This window comes from Buceros rhinoceros, unplaced genomic scaffold (assembly GCF_000710305.1).
Source record: "Buceros rhinoceros silvestris isolate BGI_N320 unplaced genomic scaffold, ASM71030v1 scaffold24445, whole genome shotgun sequence".
Classification (NCBI taxonomy): Eukaryota; Metazoa; Chordata; class Aves; order Bucerotiformes; family Bucerotidae; genus Buceros; species Buceros rhinoceros.
The window spans coordinates 1,449-27,694 of record NW_010414936.1 but is presented as its reverse complement, the minus strand read 5'-3'; the positions used below and the strand labels follow the sequence as shown (position 1 = coordinate 27,694).

Genomic DNA, 26,246 nt, shown 5'->3' with positions numbered 1-26,246 from the left:
GTTTTCCCCTAAGTTTTCAAGAAAGAGGTGAAATGTGGTGACATTTGGTTCTCAGGCTCAAGAACTGAGGTCAGTGAGGATGATGGCTTAAGAGCGGAAGAGAAACTTGTCCTTTTTTGAGGAAACAAAACTCTATAAAGCCTATTGGTAGTGAATATTCTCTGGTTTTTACCACCACGGAGGCCATCCTTTGCTCTTCCGCAGTAGCCAGGAGCCACAGTGGTGGCAGCCATGTGCTCCCTGATTTCACACTACATTAGTGCTGCTAAATGTTTCCCTGTGCAGTTACTGATTTAAATTATTCATTTCTTTAGAAATAACGTAGCATCTGGGGAGGACAAGGTGACTAAGCTGAAGGTTACTATGGTGGCTTGGGATCGATACGATGCCACTGTCATCACTGCAGTCAACAATTTCCTTCTCAAAGTGTGGAACTCGTCCACAGGGCAGCTCCTTCATAGCTTATCTGTGAGTAAAACCCAAGCAGCTCATCTTGAACGGTTGTAGTTCTGGAGTGGTTTGAGGCTAAACTGCAGCATCATCTCCCTGAGGAGGGAGGAGTGTTTTGTCCTCAAGTACGATCTCTCTTGCGCTTACGGGAGGGGTACATGTTGTGGATGACTTCCTGAACCAAGATGTTCTCACCTTTGGAGCTATGGAGCCACGTGACTTCTTTTTCACCCTGCTTTCATCACAGGGTCACGATGACGAAGTTTTTGTTCTGGAGGCCCATCCGTTCGACCAAAGGATTGTACTTTCGGCGGGTCATGATGGAAATATTTTTGTCTGGGATATAGACAAAGGAACAAAAATTCGCAATTACTTTAACATGGTAAGAATGATCAGCCAGGTGTTGGGGTTTTCTGTGTAAAACCGATCTTGCGGCAAAAGCAGATTTAATTTTATACCTACACTGACCAAGGCTACAACAGGACTAGGGGAACACTGCTATATCTTATAAAGAAACGCTGTACTCCTCAGTAAGCAACACCAAAGAGTGTTTTACATATTGTAATGCAGCAGCAAGTTTTTCATGGGATCTCTTACATCTGATTATTATTCATGTGTCTGGGCATGGCTGTAGCATGCAAAAGACTACAGTGAGTCCCAAGGCAGAGCAGTGAAAACCAGTAAACCCGTGTGTTGCTGCTGGGATGGCTGGCTCTGTGCTGCCTGTAGCTAAACGCACCCAGTGCCAGGTTTGTTGGTTTGGTTCCAGTGCTGAGCAAACGGAGCGGAACTGCTTCAGGACCTGAGCTGGCCTCCTGGGGAACCTGCTCATGCGGAGCCAATACATGGTGGAGATCTCTGGTGCGGGCTTGCCCCATGTCTGCCCGGAACAGAAAATGTGGACTTGTAGGTAGTCATTTCAGAACGCACTTTAAAATTTGTCCTGAAGTTCGGGATGACGAGGAAATGCAAGGTTTTACTTCATTGTTCAGTGAAGCTTTAACAATTAAGTGGAAGAAGATGTAAGTGTGAATCATCTCGAGCAAATTGAGAAATGACAGAGAATTAGGATGAAATACTTGTGAAATTCTGGTAAAAATGCTCTTGTGGAGAACATTGTGATTGTGAAGGGAATGCTCTGTGCTTGTGTACAGATTGAGGGCCAAGGCCACGGCGCTGTTTTTGATTGCAAGTTCTCTCCAGATGGACAGCATTTTGCCTGCACAGACTCTCATGGACATCTGCTACTATTTGGTTTTGGATGCAATAAATATTATGAAAAGGTGGGTTGAATCCATTTAAAACTCTTTTGTGTCTTGACCTGATTTTGTCTTGGAAGTATTTGTGTTACAGCTCGTTCCCTTGCCCTGCCCCACACAATGCAGTAATTAGACCATGTAGCTGTTGCTGTTCACCTGAATCAAAAAGATTTAGACAGGGGAGCAAAGCATTCGTTTCTGTCTCTTCACCTCTGTTGGCTTATTTTCCTGTGGAATTTTTGCATTAGGCCTTGGTAATAAGGCACATTCATGGCAGGGATCTGTTCTCTGTCATAACATTTCTTCTGCTGATGCTTGGTGTCAAGGTGGTGGTGGCTCAAACTGCGACAGTGTGGAAGCCATTCCAGAGCGGCGAGACAGCTGCAAACAGCCCTTGATTTATTTATCGCGTTGCTTTTCTTGCAGATTCCCGATCAGATGTTCTTCCACACAGATTACCGACCCCTGATCCGGGATGCCAATAACTACGTGTTGGATGAACAGACTCAACAGGCTCCACATCTGATGCCTCCTCCGTTCTTAGTGGACGTGGATGGAAATCCTCATCCCACGAGATTCCAGCGGCTGGTGCCAGGGAGGGAGAATTGCAAGGACGAACAACTCATCCCTCAGCTGGGATACGTAGCTAATGGTATGTGGCCAAACACTCCTGCATTACACGTGTGTTGCACGGTTTTGAGCCCCGGCTCGGCGGGATGGTTCTATAAGGGTTTGTTTGTCTAGTTGCCTTCTGAAACCAGCGGTTTAAATTCAATGTAGAAGTAGGAGAAGGGGTGGGGTGGCTTATCTTGTAAAGGGATTGTATGGAATCGGTGTAGCAAGGTGAGGAGGCAAGGTGAAGAGACTGCAGTATTGCAAAACCCGTGAGCTCCTACCAGTTAGGATTCAGAAGAACTGTCCCATAAACTGCGCTGTAACTGTGGGTGCAAGGAAGTGGGAAGGTAAGACAGACATTGAAAAAGCAGCATTTGTTTTTTGGAACAGATTTTTTTCTTGTAGATAGAAACTATTGCAAAATGCTGATTGTGAGATCTTCTGTTATTACCTACTGAAGCGTTTGTTTTTTTTTTTCTCGCTGTTTCTAAGGGTTTGTGTTTCTATTTTATGTGAGGTCTGTAATTTCAGGGTTTTATTGTAACTTCTCTTATAAACTTTGCCTCCATTTGTCTCACGAGAGCAGGAGGCCAGCTGGTGATCAGATGTTCTGCGGAGCAGACGAATAATCGTCCCCAGTTTTAAGTTTGATTGTTTCCCGTGGTGTTTAGTAAAACAGAAACCAATCGTTTTATAAGCAGTTGTGGCTTTGTTCTTGTCAAGGTGATGGAGAAGTAGTTGAACAAGTCATCGGGCAGCAAACTAATGACCAGGATGAGAGTATCCTTGATGGGATGATCAGAGAGCTACAGAGGGAGCAAGATCTGAGACTCATTAATGAAGGAGAAACTCTTCCAAACCCCCCACTCAACAGGTCCCACTCAGTTAATGGAGGTGGGTGTCCCTGCGTTACCTCCCTCCTTTCTTTTCCTGAAGCACTAATCCAGATGTGTTAATACAAGTTCTGGGCCTGTGTCTTGCAGGATGCTTTTCTCCCTTATTCTTGTACCCGTAGTTAATCTGTGTGGAGCAGCTGGACGTTCTGCTGGTGCTGAGGGCACTCCGATACTGGGCTGTATCTGAATACCTAGAACTATTAGACTGCAATTATTCCTGCTATAAATCTTTCCTCAAAAACACAGTATTGTCTGGATGTCAGTCACTGCAGAGATCATATAATAATCATTATAATTGACACGATAATGTCAAGAGAACAGTATATAATTAGTGAATGTCAGGGGAATACAATGTTGTGACAGACTAATGGCTTCCTGTTGCAGCAGAAATGCTAAGGCTGAGCATCCGTGTTTATAAAATAAACATGTCTGCTGTGTCTCAGTGTTCCCTTAGAAAGCCTGGGATTATTCTCCTGCTAAGTGTTCCGCTACTGGGATTTTATGGGGTTTTTTTAATACACAAAGTGATTAAAAATTTAAACCAAACTCAATCAGATGTAAATGGCTGACTGAGGCAGCTGCCTGAGCGCGGTTGATGCAGGAGAGCAGATGCTGTGGACTTGGGCTGCGAGTCATCCTGAGCTTTTAAAAGATTTGCATCCGCTAATAAATTAGTTCTAGGTTAAATGACTGATTACACATGTTTGAATTAGATTTCCTGGCAAAGCTCATGAGGATTGCCAGATCTGGAGCGACTTGGCTTTAAATTCAAGAAGAAATAGGAAAAATATTAGTGAAAAATGCTGAAAAGAGACTTTTGCTTTGATCTGAATTGGTGTTGTCAAGAAGGTGGCCTGGAAGCCAGCACCAGCCCTCGAGAAGTCTTTTCTGCTCCTTACAATAGGTTGATGTGCGGTGCAGTCCTGGTTCTCGGTTTTACCTGTGTGTCCCTGTCTTTGTGTGAAGGGCAATTTCCAGATGTGAGTGTATGGAAATTGAAGTGGTTACCCTACAGATCTTGCACTGACCAGCGACTTCACTTCCTGAACTGCCCGTTTGTGCCAGTTAATTAGAGTCTGTATAAAATACCTGATGCTGAAATAGCGAATGTTTTGGTACGGGTTTGCACAACCATGAATGCAGCTGATCCGTGCAGTTACCCTTCTTCAGTGTGTGGAAATTGTGTTGATGCTTCGCAAGTGCTGAGCTAAATCAAGGCAGTGATGGCAGCAGTGCTGATATTACCAGCTGGTTTTGTCCCACGTTTTGTCCTAAAGTGTCTGTTTTCTTCTGAGTATGTTGCATTATGTTGCATAAAGCGTCTCCAGGCAGTCCTTCAGCTTTAAAATCTAGATTTTGCTGGTGGCTCCTAGAAGTGAAGAAAAATCGTTTTCTTCCTTAGCTCTTCGAAGTCCAGGTTTGGATGTTACGTCTCCACCAAACGTTGGTCTGCGGAGAAGTGGGCAGATCGAAGGGGTCCGGCAAATGCATCACAACGCTCCTCGCAGCCAAATGGCGACAGAGAGGGATCTCATGGCGTGGAGCAGGAGGGTCGTGGTGAATGAGCTTCCTCCAGGCATCAGCAAGTAAGATGCTAAGTCAGTGAGGGGAAAAGATTAAATTGTATGATGTTTCATGATCCCTCCATAGACCTGTTACAAGTTTTAAAAATGAATTTTCAGCAATGTGTTGGCTTGTTTTGTTTTGAAACTCAGGTATTAGGATTAGAGCGATAGCCTCTGCTGCGGAGTAAACGGCAGTCAAATTGTTCTCCTCACAGTCAAATTGTTCTTCAGTAGTTTGAATACCACATTTTTTATTTAAAAAACCTCCATGAAAATAGTTTTCAAGTAAATTGAAATGTGTTAAATAATTAGTCCATGCTCAACTACCAAGTTTGCTTCCTTAGCCTGTGATTGCAGCAGTGAAGTTGGTGTGGCTGCTGCTTAGAGGACTCGTGCACAGATTTCTTAGAGCAAGGGAACCAGAAGCATTTGACTGTGTGTATTAATGAGACTGTCAAGTTATGCGAGGATTTGTGGAATAAAATGAATGTTTGCTGTGTTTAATTAGGGTCCAGGAAGAATGTCGAGCTGCCAAAGGAGAAATTGAAATTAGTTTATACACTGTTGAAAAGAAGCGAAAGCCGTCCCACACCTTGCAGCGGGTGAGTTCAGTCCCCAGAAGAGCAAACCCGCTGAGAAGCAGTTCTGAGCACTGAGCCAAAACAAATCTCTTCTCTTTTTTCTTCTACCCCTTGTGTCCTGTGGTAACAGAATGATTACCAGCCAGGAAGCGGAAGGTCTTTGCGAAGAAACCAGCGCAAACGGCAGCACGCGTACCAAACACGCTCCACCATAGAGCACCACCAGCAAGGAGCAAGTCAGAACGCACGTGCCCGGGAGGAATCAGACAGCTCCTCCGAGGTCCGAGACATCGTGCGATGCTGTCGATAGGTTTCCTGTTCACAAATCGCGTGGTTTGACACCGGGTTTACCGCTAAGGGCCCAAGCTTCTCCATGTAGGAAGAAACACGCAGATTGTTGAGTCTGTTGGGGGTGTGGTGTCCTTCTGGTATGTTGATCTTGGAGAGCGAAGGATGGTTTAGCTCAGTGCCAGTGTTCAAAACGAGCTTAAAACGGGCTGGGTATTTTTGGAAATCTGAAACACTTTGAAGTCAATTAACTGGGTTGTGTTAAACCGCTCGCTATTTTGGGATTCCATACAGCACATAGATTCTAGGTCAGATTCAGCACGTTGTTTTCATCTGGAGCTGTAGACTCCGCTTGAAGGCGATCGAGTGTTGGTATTAATCATTGATATTGGCAAGGGAAGAGCTTAAAACGTACCAGATTAAATACAACTTCTTCTCATTAAAGATGTGCACAAAGTAAAAAGAGACTGAACATGGTCACTTAGTAAATGCACTGGAGGTACAGAGGTAAATGCACTGGAGGTACAGAGCAGCGTAAAGCTGCGCACTTGCCACCAACACTGATTAATCAAACACCTCCACGAGAACTGTCCTATGGTTCTAATACCAGCAAAATGCACATCTCTCTCTGCAGGAATTATGTAAGCATAGACTATATATTAATTAAGATACAGGAAGAAATGCTGGACTTATTTAAAGCTGCACCAGTCCTTAAAGCTTTCCTCAAATGAGACAACTCACGTAACTTGCCTACAGACAAAAAACGACGCACTTTGAACTTGGCCCCAAAGTGAAACCTTCTGTTTTTCACACAGGAAGATGAGACCATTGGCACAAGCGACGCATCGATGGACGACCCCGCGGCAGCATGGCACAGCGAAAGCACTTCCAGGTAGCTTGACTGCTCCCTGAATTGTTGGCGTCAGAGGATTATATCGTTGAAGTGAGACAGTTGATACTGCTGAGTCAGCACGGGTTTTGTAACACCTTGGGATGGGCTGAAGCAAAGTGGTTAGGACACTTTGGTGGTTAAAAATGGTAGCCAGCAAAATCTGTGGAGTCTGAGAACAGTCCAATACTTGTATGGATTTATGTGACTAACTGTAGAAGTTTTTATTATGTATTTAACAGAAAAATGGTGTGAAAAAGTCTTCATTTTGAAGACTGACTTTTTTTCCCGTTCTTCTGAAGCACTTTATATTGCAAGGGTTTTTTTTTTTTGTCTTTTGCAAAAGTCAAGAACAGTTTTGAGAGACCATTTATAAGAAAATGTCTTTAATTAAGAACTGCTTGAAAAAAATCAGTGCCACTTAGAGATATGCCATAGAAATATTGACAGAAGTGCGTATGTATCTTCTGTTCGTACCTCAGTGTTTCCTCGCCTTTCTGTGGTCAGTATGGGCTTGTGTTTGACGACTACTTCTTTTCTCATTCTTAATGTTTTGCTTTCATGGCTGGAAGGGCCATGAGCTAATATAAATACCTTACGTGTGTTCTTTGGATGTTAAAGAAGTCAGAACTGTATTTTTAGGAGAGTGCTCCAGTTTTCAAAGTTTTTAATGCATTTCGTGCAGTCAGTTCTTACGCAGTCGGTCTATGAATCACTGAGGTCATTAGTGAAAACAGGAATCGGCCAGAACGGTGGTTTTATCGTGAGTTTGCTGTTGATAAAATAATTTGCTGAAATATACAGATTAGAGGGTGCTTGGGGTTTTGTGACATTCGCAGGAGAATGAAGTTTTGTGCTGATCCTGACATCTGTTGCACATGACCAGAAGAGCAGGTTGAATCTTTGGAGCTTTCATTCCACTTTGGACCTTTCATGCTTCGGCGTGAAAACCGAAATGCTGTTTTCTTTCTTATGACTTTTTATTATCTACAGTGATTCATCAAGTGAATATTCTGACTGGACAGCAGATGCTGGGATTAACCTCCAGCCTCCGAAGAGACAAACCAGGCAGGCAGCGCGGAAAATCTGCAGCAGTTCTGAAGATGAAAATATGAAGGGAACAAAAGGACTGGAGCCAAAGCGAAGGAAACTTAAACAGCCTAGAAAAAAGGTCAGCATTTTTTAGGGTCTTTTTTACTTGGTGAGTACAAGGCGGTTTTTTGGAGTGGTTGTTTTCAAAGTAAAAATTTTCACAAACAAGAATATAGTGTGAAAGGACCCGTAGATAGCAGTGGTGGTACCAGAGTGATTTGCTTGTTCGTTTTGCTGCTGTGTGACATAGCGGTACTTGCACCTTTTGTGCAGGTAGTTCTATGTTACAGGCCGTGTGTTTCCTCCTGGATTGATGCTCCTCACTGCAGTTAGATTTACCCCAAGATGGACTTGTTGTAAAACTACAGTGCATCTGTATCGTGTCTACACTGTCAGATTTCTTTTTGTAGTATTTTTTTAAAGATGACATTAGAATATTTCTAAAGCACTATAATCTCTTTATTTATGAGCATTTTAATCTTCTGATACATTTATAATGAACATGTCTTGCTCCCTGCGGTGTAGCTGGGGTTTTTGGAAGGTTGACATTCCAGCATTTGCTTTGCCCCTGAATCTAGTTATCTTCAGTAAGTGTGTAGGATCAGTTTTTCCTGTGTTCTGCTGTAATAATTACAACTTGCCTTCTAAATTTAATGTCACCTCTTTAAGAAACCGAGCGGGCTGCTGTCGATGGAGGGTGAACCCAGTGAAGAATGGCTTGCCCCACAGTGGATCTTGGATACTATCCCCCGCCGCTCGCCTTTTGTCCCACAGATGGGTGATGAGGTAACAAGTGTAGCAATTCTGAAAGTCCCCCAGGCTGACAAGCTTGTGTTGGACACAACCATCACATCTAGCAATGATTCCCTGAACTGTGCTCAAGATAGGCTGAGTGTCAATAACCTTTGTTGCTTCTCAGGCCATCAGGTGGTTACAGGTAGCTGTCCTGGGTCTGATTGTGTGCATGCGAAGCTTAGGAGCAGCGGGAAGAAATGACTGTGCATCTTCAGACAAACCTGTGCAGTTAATAATGATCCTGTGTGTGAAAGCACGTAGCAGGTGCCCCTTTGGGGGCTGTTACGAATAGATATTTTTAAGGAGAGGAGCTCTTTGCAATGAAATCAAGAAGTGTACAATGTGTTCTGAAAGGGGTGGTGCCTGATGCATTCTCTGGAAGAGAACTGTCTGTAAAATACTTTTTTTTTTTTTAATTTTCTTTTAAGATCATATACTTCAGGCAAGGCCATGAAGCTTATGTGCGGGCAGTAAGGAAGGCAAAAATTTACAGTATTAACATGCAAAAACAACCATGGAACAAAATGGAACTCAGGGTAAGTGAAACAAATAGTTCAAAGAGCTGATTGTCATGTTGGATTGACATTGAAAACCAGTATGAAAAATACGAAGAAAGGATTACTTGAATGTGTTAATATTAAAATTGTAAATCTTCAAGTTAGTGTTTTCCGTAGCACAAAGCCTTTACATCTGTTCAGTTCCTGGTAACAGGAAACCGGAAGAATGTTAAGGAATGTGCAAGTCTGTCTCGTGTGGTGTTCTGGCCTCATAGATTAACCAAATGTGGAATACTCAATTAAAAACCCCTCTGAGGAAGGAGTTAAGCACTGGAACGGGTTGCGCAGCGAGATCGTGGAATTGCCATCCTTGAAGACACACAACACATTTTTACAAGATTAAAGTATTAGGGTTTGCTTGGGTTTACATAATTATGTTGATTTTTCTTATCCTTTTGCTTGGAAACACTGAGTCCCTTAATACTTAATCCACAGTGTTGCCATACTTTTTTTTCTGCTTTTCTCAGATTTCTTATCAAGAGAAGAGCACACGTTTGTGTGCTAATGTTCATGTAAGTGTATGCCAGTGGTTCTATCAATGACACGAAACTGCTTTACTGGAAAAATTCCCAGTTTCTAGTCCTAGTCATCTCCAAAGGCACCATCGGTTTGTCAGGAAAAGGAAATAGCATTTCCCTGAGGGTAGAGACCTTACCCCAGCTGCTGTGTGCCAGGACCTGAACAAAAAGGCAATTGTTGAATTTCCGCTGGAAGAGGAAGAATTTCCTTTCATTTCCCCTGTATGTTGCTGTGCGAGGGGGAGAGGCCCTGGGGGGCGCAGGCACCTTTGGTGCCATCAGCGTGATTAGCCCCAGAGCCAGTGTGTTCCTTAGAACCTCATCTCAGGAGTTACACGGTTCTCAAATCTACCGAGGGGATGGGCATCTGCCATCTCGTTTTGTTTTTCTTTTCAAGGTGACTGGGATTGATTTATGGCATTTGGAAAAGAAAACATTTGTGGGTGAAATCACCTGAGCTGTTGAGTGGAAACATACTTGGTTTTTATTAATACGTCGGGTACTTTAACATGGATGGTTTTGTTGCTAGCGAGTTAAAATAAAACTGTTCTGTGCTTACTGATAAACAGGAACAAGAATTTGTGAAGACTGTAGGAATTAAATATGAAGTTGGACCTCCTACGCTGTGCTGCTTGAAGCTTGCGTTCCTGGATCCAATCACAGGCAAAATGACAGGAGAATCATTTTCCATAAAGTAAGTAACTGAGATGCTGGTGATGTTCTTCAAGAGATTTTTCTTGCAGTTTAGAAGCTTCTTTTCCCCCTTCTTTTTTTTCCTCTTGCAAAGCGCCGTGACAGCGTTAGTTACTGCACCCCACCTGAAAACAAAATGCATGAAACGTTGTGTTTGGAGGGTGTATTGTGCACTTGGAACACTTTCTGGGTCACAGAAGCCATGTTCTTTGTTTCATGAAGGTACCACGACATGCCAGACGTTATTGACTTCCTTGTGCTGCACCAGTTTTATAATGAAGCCAAAGAGAGGAACTGGCAAATAGGTGACTACTTTTTTTTCCACTTCTCTATGTTTCACAATATTTCTGCAGCTGTTTAATAGAAAAAAAAAAAGAGAAATGAGATAAACTGTGAGGAAGAATCTACTGTTATGTTGAGATTTGAGGCATGGAGGGAGCTGTGACTAATGACCGGAGACATGCGAGTCCTCCCTTTAGGGGAAGGGCTTGCCTCCTGCAGTGCAAACTGTGAGAAATGAAGTAGAGCACTGGTGAAAGATGCAGCTGATCCTCTAAACAGAAGTGCTGAACAACTGTTTAGGTTGGTTTTGCTGAGTGCCACCTTTTGTCTTACAGGGGATAGATTTCGCAGCATAATAGATGACGCTTGGTGGTTTGGGACTGTGGAAAGTCAGCAGCCTTTCCAGGCAGAATACCCCGATAGTTCCTTCCAGTGCTACTGCGTCCAGTGAGTACTTCCACAGCTCCGGTGTGTCCCACGGGTTCCCAGGCTCCTGGGCGTTTCCATGCATACCTCAAGAACTAGGATCCTTTTTTCCATTTCAGTACATAATCAGCCACTTCGTTGTTATTTATTTAATTAAAAGTGTGTCTCCAGCACTTTTGGTGTAAACAGCAGTGCAGTGAATACATAGGAGATAAAAGAGAAAAATGAGGGCTTGGAATGTAGCTGGTAACTTGTCTTGCTTCGAACAGGCAGGACCTTTGGGTTTAAGTCTGGTGGAGAAAAGGTGTATCATTATATTCAGCTCTGTCTTACACATTTGAATGTATTTTTTCTTTAATAGCTGGGACAATAACGAAAGAGAGAGGATGAGTCCGTGGGACATGGAACCAATTCCAGAAGGAAGTAAGTGTGTGCCGAATTCATGTCCACACACAAAGTATATAGTTTTTTGCCACCACTAGTGCTTACTGCTGTTGAATTCTTCATATTCAGCTGCTTATCCGGAGGAGGTTGGTGCTGGAGTTCCTGTGACTCCCGAGGAGTTGACAGCTCTTCTCTACAAACCCCAGGAAGGAGAATGGGGGGCCCATTCCAGAGATGAAGAATGCGAACGAGTCATCCGGGGGATTGAGCAACTTCTTTCCCTTGGTACGTTTGGAGAAAAAAGGTGGAAGGATTGAAGACGTGACTGAAGAGTGGGTAGGATGGAGTGCTGGGAGTTGGAGTGGGGTGTTGGAAATGCTCTGATTTAAATTCTGTCCTATATTTACACATGGGACATAGCTGTATTCTTAGTTCCTGTGGTGGTATTCCTGTTGTAAGTGCATATGCTGTGTTGCTTTTTAGCACAAGGGTTAGCTGCTGGCATGCAAAGCTCAGGTGATGTACCTAACAAAAAATGCTTTTTCAAGAGTCTTGAAGAGCTGGTGCAAGAGGGGGAGTCCTGCCCTTCGGGTAGTGACACATCCAGCTGTAGATCTGTATTGATTTTGCTGAATTCATACAAAGAAAACCCAGAAACCATTGCAAGGAATCTAGTTATCTTCTGAGACATCTAAACTGGTTTATCTCTTGTCTTTCAGACATTTCTAATCCCTTTGCTGTTCCAGTGGACCTTAGTGCCTATCCCATGTATTGCACTGTTGTTGCTTACCCAACTGACCTCACCACGATCAGGAGGAGACTTGAAAACAGGTTTTATAGGTCAGTTGGATTTTTATTTGTTTGTAATGTCCCCATAGAGGGCAATGTGTAGCTAAATGCTATGTAATGCCACTTCAGCAATCTATTTCTTCCACAAGCCAAGAGCATCAGATCAGATTCTATCTGGCCTTGGATGGAGTGAGTCCTCCTGCAGAGTGAGTTCTTTGGCCACGTTGTTAAGGCACAAGCTGGTGTTTTTCCCATTAACTGGGGGATAAATAATGTCCTCTTTTTTTCCCCTCTGAGGACTGCTGTATGTCTGAGGCTTTCTCTGAGTGGGAGCAGTCAGCAATCGTCCTCAGTGGGCTTGTCTCCTCTTTTTATTCCGTTCATTGCTGATTTGAAGAGGGACATCTTTTGTTCCACAGGGCTGTCACAGCCTCGCACTGGGGCAGGCAGCACTATGTGAACAGAAACACTCACCTTGGTCTCTACCAACCTGTTTATCCTGGATCTGAATTACCCAATTCCTTTTTTTGCTGAGGAGCCCTACTGAGCTCAGAAGGAAAGTAACACACCCCTTCCTCCCTGCCCCTTTTCTCTGTTGTTCAGGAGGATCTCTGCGCTGATGTGGGAGGTACGGTACATTGAACATAATGCCAGGACTTTCAACGAGCCAGACAGTCCTATCGTCAAAGCAGCCAAAATTGTCACAGATGTCTTACTGCGCTTCATCGGGTAGGCCAGGCTTTGACTTCAGAGACCTGACAGCTCACGTTTCTGAGAGCTTTGATTATGTATGTTGGCTTTTGTCCTTGTCCTGCAGGGATCAGAGCTGTACTGATATATTAGAGATATATAACAAGGTGAAGGCAGAAGACCTAAGCAGTACTGATGAAGAGGAGGAGGTAAGGCCATGGAGTCTGGTTGTCAGAACTTCCTGCCTTTTGAAATTCAGCACTGGGAAGAAATTTGGGCAAAGATTTTTTGGGTGGAGTTTTTATTTTAAGTGTAGTTGCACTGAGTGTTTGAGCTGAGCCTATTGTGTTGCTCACCTGGGGCTAAAGCTGCCTTACGTAAGTAAAAATGAATCTCAGAACTGCCTGTCTTTAATCTTCTGTCAGTACACGCTGTTCAGTTGTGAGAGGCAGTGTTAGTACGTGGGGGAACATGAGCCGGAGCTGCGCTGCAGTCTGCCGAACCAGAAGAACAGCTCTCCTGTTGCCAGCGAGGCAGCAGGGCTGGTTTTCTTACGTCGTTCTGTGTCGTTTCCTGCCGGTTGTAGTATGGAGTGAAGTGACAGGTAGAAGCCGGGATAGACATCGCCTCCTTTAGCTTTTTCTCTCTCCTTACACTTAAAATTTATCCTCCAATGTAATAACTTAATTACATTTATAAAACTGAAGCTATAGTAACAGCATCTATTTTCACAGACTGCTAAAAGAGGGATTTGAAGACAGTGAGGGATTTCTGTGACTCAGACAGCAGACCCTCCTTTCCCAACTCAACCTTCTGATGTATCTCACATGTTCTGTGCTCAGGCAGTGTCCACGGTTGCTACTAGATCACCTTCCTTTCTCTCCAGCCCTTCAAAGAGCTGCTTGAGAACGTGTTTTGGCTTAGAATGTGTTTTAAAATAAGAAAGAAATTACTTTCAGATTTTTCATAGGAACTATCCTGTCCTTCCAAAATGATTTATTTGTAATTACTGGGAGAAAGCTTTGTACAAAGGAGTTTCTATTGTATTTTCTGTTGTATTTTAAAGCCAGATTCTGAAAAGACTGTTACATCCACTTGTAAGTCAGACGCTCCATGAAACCTGACTGAACTCGGTACAGCTGCTCAGAGCATGAACTTTTAGGCAGCGGGATACCGCTCTGCAAGACTGGGACTTGTCTTGAGGACTGAAAATGAACCATTCGTATTTCTCACACGTTTATGTATCATTTTTATAGTAGCAAAACTTGGAAAAGAGATGAAACAGCTCATCCACCTAATTATTTTTTTTCCAAGTTATGCAAGTTCTAGTTTGAAGCTGATTTCTGTTTTGCTGGACCCACTCGTTGCGTTTGAGCAGTTTAATATGGTGTTGGCTGGTTGCCTGGCTGGGTTTCTCCCCTCTGTCCGCTGCCCAGTGCGCACAAGCACGTGTGTAATCGTTACCTTTGCCTTTAGGTGGCAGAAGTCGATGTAGATTCAGACGCTCCGGGAACTTCCTCTGGAAAAAGACGAGTGAGTAAACATTTCTGCTGGGTCTGGCTGTGCAGGGAGCTGGAGCAGGCACCGAAACACTCCTTCGCTCTGGAATGGCTCACATCTGCCAGAGCCGGAGTCTGCAGTCCCAGCTGTGCGGATTGGGTTGCAGGGGTGTGAGCATTAGCAGACGAAGGAAGTTATGGTGCAGGAACATCTCCTTAACTGCTGGAGAACCTTTGTTCTTTATTGGAAGATAACCAGAACAGATTCAATTTTCAGCCAAATTTGGAAGAAAGCTGATAAGAATAGTGAGCTGGATCTGAAATCTTCCTCACCGAAACCTTACACTCCTGGCTTTGAGTGTTTCTGTGTTACCAGACAAGTTGTATTTCTGCAGTTCACATACTGTCTGTTGTGGTGCCATCAGCCACGCTTCGAATAACTGTGGAAATCTGCCTTGAGCTAGAACACTGGTGAATTAATAGGAACTTAAAGTGAAAAATGTGAATATTCTGAAAATGATGAGCTACATCTTCTCCCTGCAGGTAAGACGACGAATAAAAAGGCAGCCCATGAAAGCAAGTCCTGAGGCTTGGAAAGAGCAGTGCAAGCAGCTCTTGAACCTGATCTATGAAAGAGAGGACTCTGAGCCTTTTAGGCAGCCAGTTGATCTCTTTTCCTACCCTGTGAGTACATCTCCCCCATTCCAAATCAGAAAGGCCTGTTGAACGCACCAGGTTCTGTGCACTGATGTTTCCAGAGACTTTTCTGCAGTCACTGTCAAGCAGAAATGACTGAGAGCCACTGTTGTGGATGAACATGAGGTGTTCCTATTGCTGTAGGATTTGACAGCCTATATCATTTTCCTGGGTGTTGTTACAGGATTATCGAGACATTGTAGACACTCCTATGGACTTCAGCACTGTGAAAGAAACCTTGGAAGCAGGAAACTACACTAGTCCCTTGGAATTCTACAAAGACATTCGCTTAATATTCTGCAACTCTAAAGCTTACACTCCGAATAAAAAGTCTCGAGTAAGTAATAGATATTTTAATGCCTTCTTTCCAAAGACCCTGGCCCGCGCAGTGTCTGAAATAAGGTATCTGAAGAGCAAAGCACTGCATTGTGAAATAAAGCAGTTTATGTCAGGTCTGGGACCTGTGGTTGTAAATTTGCTTTGTTCTGCTCACGCACATCGCTGCTGGATTTCATTTTCATCTGAACTTCAAGAAATCACAGCTGCTGCTGAAGTCTGTGGTTATTGTTGCAACTATTTCTTTGAATATTTGTAGCAGAAAACTGATTACCAGTTGCTTTTGTTGTATCAATAATTTATTCCTGGAAGCAAGGCTATCAGCTTGATAACCGCATATGTATAACGATCTGTTTTAATTGCCTGTTCAAGCGAGCATTGGGCAGTATTCCTGCTACCGGTGGAGTTGAGAGCATTATGATGCTTCTGGAAGCAGGAGGTTGTGTGACCTTACTCGTCACTTGAGGAGTAATAGTCATAGTTCCTCAGTGGAATAACATCTGCTGTGCTTTGTGTGAGCAGGATGGTGAGAGTAAGCTGGGAGTAGGGTGATGCTGTGGGAGAGGGGAGCTCCAGGTGAGCGCGAGGGAAAGCACCAAGTCACCGTCACTGAGGGTAGATTGAACTCTTGGTGTTGAACACGGGCTGAAAGGCTGCGGGTCAGCTCTGAAGAGAGAGACCAGTCACTTTAGAATGGAAATCAGTGGAGGATGTGAAATCAGATAAGTGATTCGAGGGTGTTTTATGTGTGCTTGACATCAGAGTAATCTCGGTGAGTCATTTACTGCCACCCGCTCCCAGGAACTTCCCTGCCTGTTAATAACTGAACAGCTTGTGAGGCAACTCCCAAATTACTTGAAAAGAGCGGTCCGTCAATATCCATTGGCTGAAACGCTGTGGAGTGCCTTTGCGAGGTGAGCCTTGCTGCAGGGCTGGGGCATGCAGCTGGGCCTTCTGCCATGGCAGCTTCCTCGGCGGCCAGATGTCTGCCGGCGTCTGAGGTTTTTTAGCCCATTTTACCATCCTTGCAATGGCAAATGGAGGTGAGAAGGGCAGGTACTAGGTACCAGAGCTAAAGAAGGAGGCGTTGCTAAACCGTGAGGATCTGGGCAACAATTAAGATACAAGAATGTAAAAGAAAGTCTGTATCTAAGAGATTTTATGCTGAGTCAAACTGCAAGAAATGGGAAGAGGTCAGAGTACAAGGTGGTGGTAGCGTCTTCCTGATGGCGTTTACGCAATTTTCAGAAGACTGGATGCAGCAGAAGCGTTCTGGGTATGAGGAAGGAGCTAAGGACTTTGTTTTACTCGTGCTGAGTGTGACCGATTAGCTTGTCATACCTCAAACACATCCCAGGTAAAATCGAGAACAGGAGTAAATACAGTGAGGACTGGGGAGCAATAGCCATGAGGGAGTTTGTGGGTGAGGCTACGCAGAGGCCAAGCCGAGAAAGAGGGCAGGAAAGTGGTTCAGTGATTTTTGATGTCTGAGTTACAGGAATGAGGACATTTAGCTGGCTTCTGTGTGCAGCTCTGTAGGGCTGGGGCAGGGACCTGGCACTGGGGAATTAAAGTGAAAACAGAGGTGAGGAGGCAGCGAAGTTCAATTGTTTTCCCTGTGGTACTTCGGGTTACCTGAATGCTGTGCTTCATGGAGATTAGAAAGGGGGCTCTAGTTCAGAAATCTAGATACCCATTGTCCTTTAACCCCGTAAATATTTTGTACTGTAAGTAATTAAATCCTTTTATGAAAACACTTTCTGTTGTGAGAATACGCATGTACCATGGAAGGAAATTATCTGTACAGAGCTTCCCAGTTGAACGTCATCATGAATTCTTCTTTTGTGGTACATAGCTTGGGCATCTTTGTGGCTTTTTTTTTTGCTCATCTTCTACTTTTTTCAGCTTCTGCTAAGTACCACCGTGCTTTCTCACTCCAGATTTACAGCATGACACTTCGACTCTCTGCCTTATTCGAAAACCACATGAAAAATATCATCTCTGAGTACAAGTCCGCGATGCTGTGTCAGAAGAGGAGAAGGCCCCGGTACCGGAAGCGGCTAAGAAGCAGCAGCAGCTCACCCTCAACTAGCAGAGCATCCAGGTAACGTTGAGATAGCAAGACCCGCTGTCAGCGGCCTGGGAGATGACAGCAGTAGACAGGCCCTCGTGAACAAGCAGTTGGTAACGGTGTCATCCGTTTCCTGATGCTCTTTTGGGTGATAAATTGAGCTCAAATTCAGTTCGTGCATAGTTCTGGTAAGTGAAAGGCAGGAGGATTAGGGGTATTTCCTCTGGAGGAAATGAAAGTGCAAGTTTCTTTTTTGCTGTTGTGTAGTAACTGTTGAAAAAAGTGTTGTATAGCACTTTTCTGACTTGTGTATGATGTGTTGTCTAAGGAAACTGAGTGTGTGCTTTAAAAGGTGAGATAAAATCTTGTTCTGGCTCGTGTGCTGTTAGTTACAATATCATTCTGTTTGCTATTTTTAGAGATACTACACTGGGAAAAAGAGGTCACTTGGGTGGTGCTTTTGCTGTGGAACAGGTCACTTTGCAGGGGAAATTTTGTGTTTGAGTCCTTTTGTACTAACGGTTTTATCTTTGGGGTCTTTTGTGTCTTCAGCCCGAAAGGGAAGCAGAAGCAAATGAAGATTCAGCCCAAACCCAACCAGAATACCTCACTGCCTTTGACTAGGACTAGTTCTTCAGTTTCATCTCACGGTGAGGAGAATTTTCTAAGTGCATTCTTTCTCTTGCAGCAACTTGTCTGAGCAAATCAAAGCTTATATTCATGAGAATCCAGCTACTGAAAGAGCAAGTAGCAAGGTTGTGGAAATATGTTGTCTGTAGACTGTGTTGGCCGAACTTGGCCCTCCAGCTGCTGGTAAAGGTCAGAGAACTGGGAACCTGGGTCTGGCCTCGGTAAGAATTAATCTGGTGCCAAGAGCCTGGAGCTCCTGTGTACGGGCTTCTCTCGCACAGTGGTTATGAATACATCGAGCGTGTTTTGGGTGACACCCCGAAGGAATCTGTCTCTTCATAACAGCAGAGGCAGCTTGGTGAGATTAACCTCCTGACTTGGGCTAACTCAACACCTTGCACTGCAGCCCGGTAAATAGAGGATAAAAATTACTCTGTTGCACTAGTGGTGTCCTGTCTAAAGTTTCAGATACAGCAGAAGAACCGCTGGGTTCGGCCACTGTGGAAGAGCTGGAAGGTCAGCCATCTTCCTCAGGCTCAAATGCACAGACCCGAAGTGGAAATACCATCGATCCAGGGAAAAGCAGACCAGTCAGGAGTAAATCTACACCAGTGAAACAAGGTGAGAAATAAGTGTTCTGTTCTTTGAACGACTGGTTTAACTGGAAATGAAAGGTGTTGCTTCTGTCTGATGCTTATGATGTCCTTGCCTGAGTCTAGCATTATACTATACGCCAAACCATCCTGAAGAACCAAATGTACCTTTCTCCTGACAGTTCTGTGGTCTCTTGTCTGAGATGTGGCCTACATGATGCCACATGCGCTTCAGTGAGGTCCTTTAAAATTCCTCAGATGGAGGAGCTTGATCGGTCTGAAAGCTCTGAAGAACTGCAGTTCCTTTAGGAGTTATGAAAAGCAAAGCAAGCCAGATGAATCCCCACCCCAAAACCGTGTCCTTGTGTTAAACAAGTTGAAACCACAGATGAAAAAGAAGTGTAAAACAATGTAAATATTTTCATCGCAAGACTAGGTGGTTGTGATTAGAAGGGAAGTGCTCTTTGTGGTATTTTGCCTCTGGGCCATGTTAATGAAACCTTCCACTGAGCTGGGCATTGAACGAGCACTGGCTGAACCCCCGAAGCCTTTGTCAGGTCCATCCCACTGCTCTGCAGCGGTGCAGTATGGTGCAGGTGAGCTTTTCCTACCCCCTGTTAAAGCAGATACTAAATCTTTGTTGTCAGATTCATACCTCTGAAAACGGGTGGTATTTTTGGTATTTTGCTGTCTCAAATTGTGCTTGTTCCAAGCGTTCCCTGGACTCAGCCTTTTGAGAACATGCATTTGATAGGGAATAAATGCCACTTGCAGAGGGTTCTTTCAGTGTCTTTTAAAATAGGTTTTGATGGATTTGAAATGGATTTGAGAGTTCTCTCTGTCTCGGCACCCTAGGGTAGGATTCATCTGCCTGCTGGTGTTTGTTAGGTCCTCTTACTGGCTGGATCTTCGCTGAACTCTTACTCAAGAGAGTCTACAGTCGGATAAAATGGGCTGTGTTTACTTTGATAAATTTTCCCCTTGGAGAACCTGTTTTGTCTCTGCAGCATATAGAGGTCACCTGTGGTGACAGCTCAGAGCTGGGCCATCCCCAGACCACACCTCAAAAGCAGATGAGGTGAATCCCTCCGTTTGTATCCCCTTTGGCTTGGGCCTGATGCTGATAACCATCAGGGTTATTTTGTGTTTGCTTAGATCACTCTCCCGATGGACCGCTGACAAACGGGGATGGCAGAGAACCGCGGACGGGAGTCAAGAGGAAGTTACTGAGTGCATCAGAAGACGATGAGCATCTGGAGGAGGCGGAGGAGGAGGAAAAGAAGAGAGAATTAAAGGAAAAAGCTGGTTTATCTTCATCAGAAAGCGGGGAATCGGGATCTAGTTCAAGTTCTGAGAGCAGAAGTGGCTCTGATTCAGATTCTGAATCGACATCGAGAACAGACCAGGATTACATTGATGGAGACCACGACTACAGCAAAGTTGTGCAATCCAAGAAACCCAAAAGGAAAATCAAAAGAAAAATCACCGGTGGGAAACGGAATTGGCAGGGCAGAGGGACAGGGAGGAGAGGTAGGTGGGGGCGGTGGGGGCGATGGAGTCGAGGGGGAAGAGGTGGGAGAGGTGGAAGAGGCTGTGGCAGGGGAAGAGGTGGCGGCAGGGGAGGAAGAAGAGGCCGAGGAGGCCGAGGAGCCTCGCGAGGAGCCACCAGAGCAAAACGTGCCCGAATCACAGACGATGAATTTGAAAATCTGTTTGGAGGACAGTTTGGTGAGAACGTGTTTGGCGGGCGATTCAGCAGACCCCCTCGAATCAAAACGAGGAACGAGGGCAGGAGAACTGTCCTGTACAACGACGATTCCGATAACGACAATTTTGTGCACACCGAGGATCCTTTGAACCTTGGTACTTCCAGGTCAGGCAGGGTGCGGAAGATGACAGAAAAAGCCAGGGTCAGCCATCTCATGGGATGGAACTATTGACAGCTGAAACACTTTGGAACACTTTTAAAAGAACTTCAATGGCCTTCTACTGCAGGGATTTTACCAGAAACTCTACCAAGCAAGTTGTGCGGGGACTCCACTCACGTTTCACAGTGGTGCTTTTCCATGTCAGTTTGCATTTGTTTTAAAGCTTCAGATCGCCACACTTCATTGGTCAAACCAAGCCTTAGTCATTAGGCCTTAAATTATAGAAATTCTTCCCCCTACACACTACAAGTTCATCCCATTACGGAGGCTTCCAGCTTCTTGATCAGAACATGACATTTTGAGTCCCGATTCTGACTTCTCTCCCTCGTTTTGTTTTTGTATTATAGAAATAGCACCTTCTTACAGAGTTTTTATGTGGTTTCTGCCATAAATCCTTATCCACAGTAATAATTATAACTTTTGCACAATACACCAATCCTAAAGGCAGCTATAAAATGTTTACAGTTTCTATATTGTAAGAAGGATCTGGATTATTTTAATCTTCCCAGGCCAAATGTTCATGAATTGTGCTGAACTGAAGTATGTCCAATACTACAGTTTGGGGGGTCCTGACGTGCTTTCTATCGGTTCTTTCTTCGTGTAAAAAGTGACAAAGGGTTGGTGCCTTGTAAATATGTAGCAAACCTTTGATGTGGTGTGTCCTATGTGTGCATTAACTTTATTAAAAAGAGAATACTTGAGCAGTATGAATATCTAGACGAAAGGTGCCAAATGCAAAAGTTACGCGCATCTATTTTCTTTTGGTCCTCTCATATTTTTATAGTATTAATAGAGATTGTGCAGCTAAGGGGTGACTTCAACTTTTGAAAGGTTCCTCCTCTTCAAAGCATAACGTGATTTTTAAAAGTAGCTCAGCTACCTCTATTTACAACTACTGGAAACGGAAAAGAAAATAGATGCTATTGTTCAGTGCATGTGGAGGAAGAGGCAGGAAGGACGTAGAGAGATGGAATTGCTCGCAAAGTTGTAGAGTATCTTCATGATGTCGACACAACGAAAACAAATCTAAGTAATTAGCGGAGTTTTGAGGAGCGTAGTGTTTTCTGCGGAGTGGCTGGCTGTCTCCTACGCGGTTCTGCTGCCACTTGCTTGGTGCAAATCTGTGTTTGGCTTCATTGGTCCCCTGGAGTGGAGCTCCGGTACCTCTGGGGCTGGCGGTACGGACAAGGTCCCGTTCGCGTCCTCCAGATGAACTCTGGTATCTCAAGCTTCCAGAACAGGATTTGTGTTGCACTGTGCTCTTGCTCTCCTGAGAAACACTGACTTGAAGACAGAAATTGTGTTGGTAGTGCCGGATATGACGATGTTTGTGGTGTTGCTCCTTGGAGACCAGAACTAGGTGGTTGGCGTGGGCTGAGCTGGAGATGAGCAGCCTCTTCACTTCGCAGGGCCTGGCTGGAATATTTAGCTTGGACTTCAGTTATCTCCCGTTGGCTACACGCATCTGACAGTCGTAGCTCGGCTAAGAGAGTGGCTTGGATTGCACAGAGAGAACAAGTGGGAAAAGAGACTAGAAAGTTCTGGTGGAGTTTGTTTTTCTGTTGTTTTTAAACTTTCGTCCCCTGTCCCAAAGCTGTTCTGTGCACAGCTTGGTCAATGCTTCTGGAAAACCTCGGGCAGCAGAGAGTGACCCCTGTATGTTGTGGGATGCAGAAGGGATTTAAGTTTTGACTTGCTATATTAAGCACTAGCTATTTTATCTCGCTTTCCAAAAACTAGTTAGGTGCAAAATGACTTGAAGAAAAAAAGCAGAGGTTTAGTGTAGTGATGGAGGGGGAATTTATCCTGAATCGCTCAGAGCACTCAGATGAGTTTATGGTACAGGACGAAGATCACACGTTTCATTTCTGAAGGAATGTTGTGAATCGGCCGTAATCCATTTCCGAACTCGGTTGAGTTGTGGTTTGATAGGGGGAAAAATCAAAGGGCAGAGGCTTTCCTAGATCTGTGTTGGGCTTGAAATGATAACCACCGTCCTCTCATCTCGCTCGTGTCTATGTATATACACACACACCGCTAGAGTTACAAGAGATGTATTTTTTCTTTGATTGGTCCCTCTCCACAGGGTAACCCGGGACAGCGCGTATGCCCAGTCCATAGTCAGTCATACCTTCGTAGATCTGTCCCGTCGAGCTCACCTAAACACTACGGTTTCTGTTCTAAAGCCTGAAAAGCTTGAAATGCAAAGAAATGCTTTTACATACAGCCGCAGATCCACTTACTTATTTATTTTGTGTAGGGGCCGGGGAGAGATAAAGCGAAATCATTTTATAAGGTTTGTGTATTTTAGCAGCAATTAGAATAATATGAAATACGTTCTTAAATGTATCTTTTCTATGTAATGAAGTACTGTGAAGATACCAGTGAAGCATCACTTGGCTGTGGCGTAAGTATTAATCAAATGTGGTACACCATTAAGAGCCTAGACAGCAGGGTGTGCTGGAACAGCAGAACTAGTGCTTCTCCTTCTAAAAAAAAAAGGAAAAAAAAAAGCAGCTTTTTTTTGTGCATGAGAACCTTTTATAAGCATGAAAGAAATAACTGGGGTTTAGAGATGTTATTTTTACTTGGTTTTGTATCTGGATTCTTTCTCAGAGTTAGGCAATTGCTTTCTCATAACCTCGGCCTGTGGAATCGTGAGAGTTTCGTAGTAACTTGGATGCTTTCTCTCAAAGCCCAAATCAGGAGCCATTTATGGTTGCAGAAAACATAGTGTGAACCCAGGAGGTGCAGCAGAAGCAGCAAAGTGACGTAAACTGTGTATTGTCTCACTCCCTGACCCCAAACCTGGGGGCTCAGCCAGCCCGTCGCCAAGCGGCGAGCTCGTCGCCGGGTGGGCTGCCTGGCGCGGGGCACTCTGTGCTGATGTACTGTTGGCTTGGCTCAGCTGCGCTTTGCCAGCTCTTTATTTCCTGATTCCCCCTTTGGTTTTCTCTCTGCCATGCTCTGTCCCTTCTTGAGCTTCCCTTTATTGCCCCTGCAGGTTCTTAGGAGGCTTGTTTGGAAACTTTGGCTCTCTCGATGCTCTCTGTTTCAGCTAGGCTGTCAGATCTCATTCTTTCTGTCCCCCAGGCTTGCCAAAGTTCTTAGATCTGCCTGACTTTGTTCACTGGCCACATCCCCACGTCACTGGGGGTGGGTTTAGTGCCGATGGAATCAATCTGAGGGCTGGCCATCGGCTGCTCTGTGGCAGTGCTGCCGGATCAGCTGGTGCGTTCCCTTGCCCCGCTCGGTGCAGGGAGGCCAGTGGCAGGGCTGCGCTGCCTCACACAGCTCCCTAAACCCACGCTTAGCTCCCCCCCAGGGACCCCAGAACTAACATGCGTGCTCCCTCCCCACTGAATTCCTCCATTTTCCCCTTGCTGGGTGAATCGCAGTCATGTAACTCTTGTCACGTACTCCAGCCTCCTCTTTCTGTTTAAGATAACCTGCAAAATGTCGATGTTGGCGCTTGAACCTAGGTGGGTCTGGCCAGTTTTACCCTTCCTCTCTCTTTCCATCGTTCTGGTCTCCATAAGCGAAGCGGAGGCCACCCCCCTTATCCCACCCTGCAGCTAAACAAGCTGAATGTAATCACCAAGAAAGAATTCGTGGAGAATTTTTGGCCGCTTTAAATTCTTGCGTCCTGTTGTGTATTTTGTTTCCTGAAACGTTCCACCTCAGCTGCTCCTCCTGCACCACAGCAGAGAGACCGTGTAGTACCTTGAGAACGGAAGAGGGTTGGCACCAGGCACATAGTAAAGAGCATTTTCAAGTAATTTAGAGCCTTTTCAGGTAATGTAAGAAATGTGGGAAGAGCAGCTACGCTGTGAAGCTTCTGACGCTCTTTGGAGGCCCCTTGACCGCAAAAAGCGAGATGAACCTTGTCGAGCGTTTGAAAAGGCCACTGCTGGGGGTCTCCAGAATGTCTCTGCCAACCATCCAAAGTCACACAGTGTTAAGGCCAGAAAATAAATTTAAGTCACTATTTTTTTGATAAGAACTCAATTCATACTTCACCTTTGATCTGAGTGAGGGAAAAGCAGAGCACTGTAGGTTCCAGGTGCCGCGTCAGCCCTGCCTCGGGGTGTCCTGCTATCGCTGCTCTGGCTCCGGAATCCAAGGGTGTAAAATGTCTTTCTGTGTTTACGTTTCTTGATATTTTATTTTTTTCTACATCATGCCAAGTTTTCTGAAATGCTGATTATTCACCCGCTAGACTGGCGGAGCAGTGAACGATCCGAGGGTCAATCTGTATTTCGTAGCGTAGGGAGCTGTCACCGCGTTCTGACCTGTATTATAGACGATTACCGCGCATGCGCGATAGCTGATTTTCAAATCGCAGTATATCAGAGGTCTACACGTTGAAAAAAAACCCAACTCCTTTATGTACAGTAACAGCCTGCAAAATTCAGTCTTAAAGTTGTCTTGTACAATAAGCCAAGCCCTGCCGGCAGCTTTGAACATTTTCCCTGCGCCGCATTCAACAAACTCACCTGGCTGTGCCACCAATCCCTGAACGATTCCATCTCCACTGGAATCGCTGTCACAGCCTTAACTCTCGTGGTAGAAAAGTGGCACGTAAACAGGTTGATGCGCTTGGGTGTGGGTCCCTGGCGGGAGCGGGTGAGGGTTGGAAGGACAACCCGGCAGCTTAGCACGAGTTCGTACGCCCCGCAGATACCTGCAGCCACGCTTGGGGACGGGCAAGTTGTGTAAATACGGGGAAAGTCTTTAAACCGGCGAACAACGACGGGCGGTTTCTCAGCTTGGGGGGGTTGGGGGCTTGGCGAGCGCCACGAGTCTTCCCGAGGATGGCGAGAGGAGCTGCGCCGGGGGAGCTCCGGAGGACTGCGGGAGGGCCTGGCGTCCCCCGCGCCTCCCTTCCTCGGCTAATAAACCCCAAACCCGCCTGTTCCCTCCCTAAAATGCCTCCTCAGAGGGTTGGTGGCTCCTTGGATCTGTTCGGAAATCAAAGTCTGGTGATCCTTTTTCTGTCCAAGTACTAACACAGGCTCTTCGTTCCTCCGTGAGTCCTTCCAGCAGCCTTCCCTTAGAAATCCCCGTGGTGTTGGAGCGGTGAGAATCACCCGATGTAGGCTCTACAGTTTATGTTCTGGATGATTTAAAAATAACTCCCCAAATGCACAAAACTATTAGAATTATGTCTACATTCTATATTGATATCTATTTTTTTTCCCAGGTGATATTTATGCCCATATCTTCACATCCGCTATCTCAGGTCCCTTTAAATGAATACTTCAGGGATTTTGATGCCACTCGTTGGCAGACCAAATGTAATATTTATATGCAATGAGCTGTTAGTTTTTGTATTGTACAAATGTAAATTTGTAAAGATTTTTTTTCTAGAGTTTTTTTGAAGTCACTTCTGTAATCTAGGATGTTTCATTTTCCAGCTGTGGGATTGTCTTAATAAAAAAAAAAAAGAAAAGCTAAACTCCTCCTTTGGTTTCACGTTACTTAATAGTTTAGACAGTAAAAAAGACAAACAAAATGTAAAATTGATGTATTTTTACGTTTTCAGTGTAAACAGAAAATCACTTTTCGATTTAACTGGATAATTTCATACTTATGAAAAAGGAAACTTTTCTAAACTGGGTAGAGAAACTCTTATAACCTGAGCAGTTCTCAAGCAGGATGACGGAGCCCCTCACGGGCAAGGCCACGCTGGGCTCTGTCACCCAACTCGTCATCCAACCCGGC

At 44.7% G+C, this 26,246-nt stretch overlaps 1 protein-coding gene across 1 annotated transcript in view; it reads left to right on the top strand.

The window, feature by feature from the left end:
- The window catches only part of BRWD3 (bromodomain and WD repeat domain containing 3), a 37,262-nt gene extending 15,844 nt beyond the window's left edge, over nt 1–21,418 (top strand). Inside the window, 27 exon segments of the mRNA XM_010137262.1 lie at nt 315–468; nt 698–832; nt 1,605–1,733; nt 2,136–2,361; nt 3,048–3,218; nt 4,623–4,806; nt 5,294–5,387; nt 5,497–5,646; nt 6,470–6,546; nt 7,537–7,714; nt 8,305–8,421; nt 8,859–8,966; nt 10,075–10,199; nt 10,421–10,503; nt 10,816–10,927; nt 11,268–11,329; nt 11,420–11,575; nt 12,010–12,130; nt 12,683–12,808; nt 12,897–12,978; nt 14,246–14,302; nt 14,812–15,045; nt 15,149–15,301; nt 17,241–17,404; nt 17,924–18,021; nt 18,464–18,622; nt 19,750–21,418. Of these exon segments, the coding sequence (XP_010135564.1) occupies nt 315–468; nt 698–832; nt 1,605–1,733; nt 2,136–2,361; nt 3,048–3,218; nt 4,623–4,806; nt 5,294–5,387; nt 5,497–5,646; nt 6,470–6,546; nt 7,537–7,714; nt 8,305–8,421; nt 8,859–8,966; nt 10,075–10,199; nt 10,421–10,503; nt 10,816–10,927; nt 11,268–11,329; nt 11,420–11,575; nt 12,010–12,130; nt 12,683–12,808; nt 12,897–12,978; nt 14,246–14,302; nt 14,812–15,045; nt 15,149–15,301; nt 17,241–17,404; nt 17,924–18,021; nt 18,464–18,622; nt 19,750–20,534 (4,240 nt within the window). The 3' untranslated portion in view covers nt 20,535–21,418.
- Nucleotides 21,419–26,246: the final 4,828 nt, after the last annotated feature.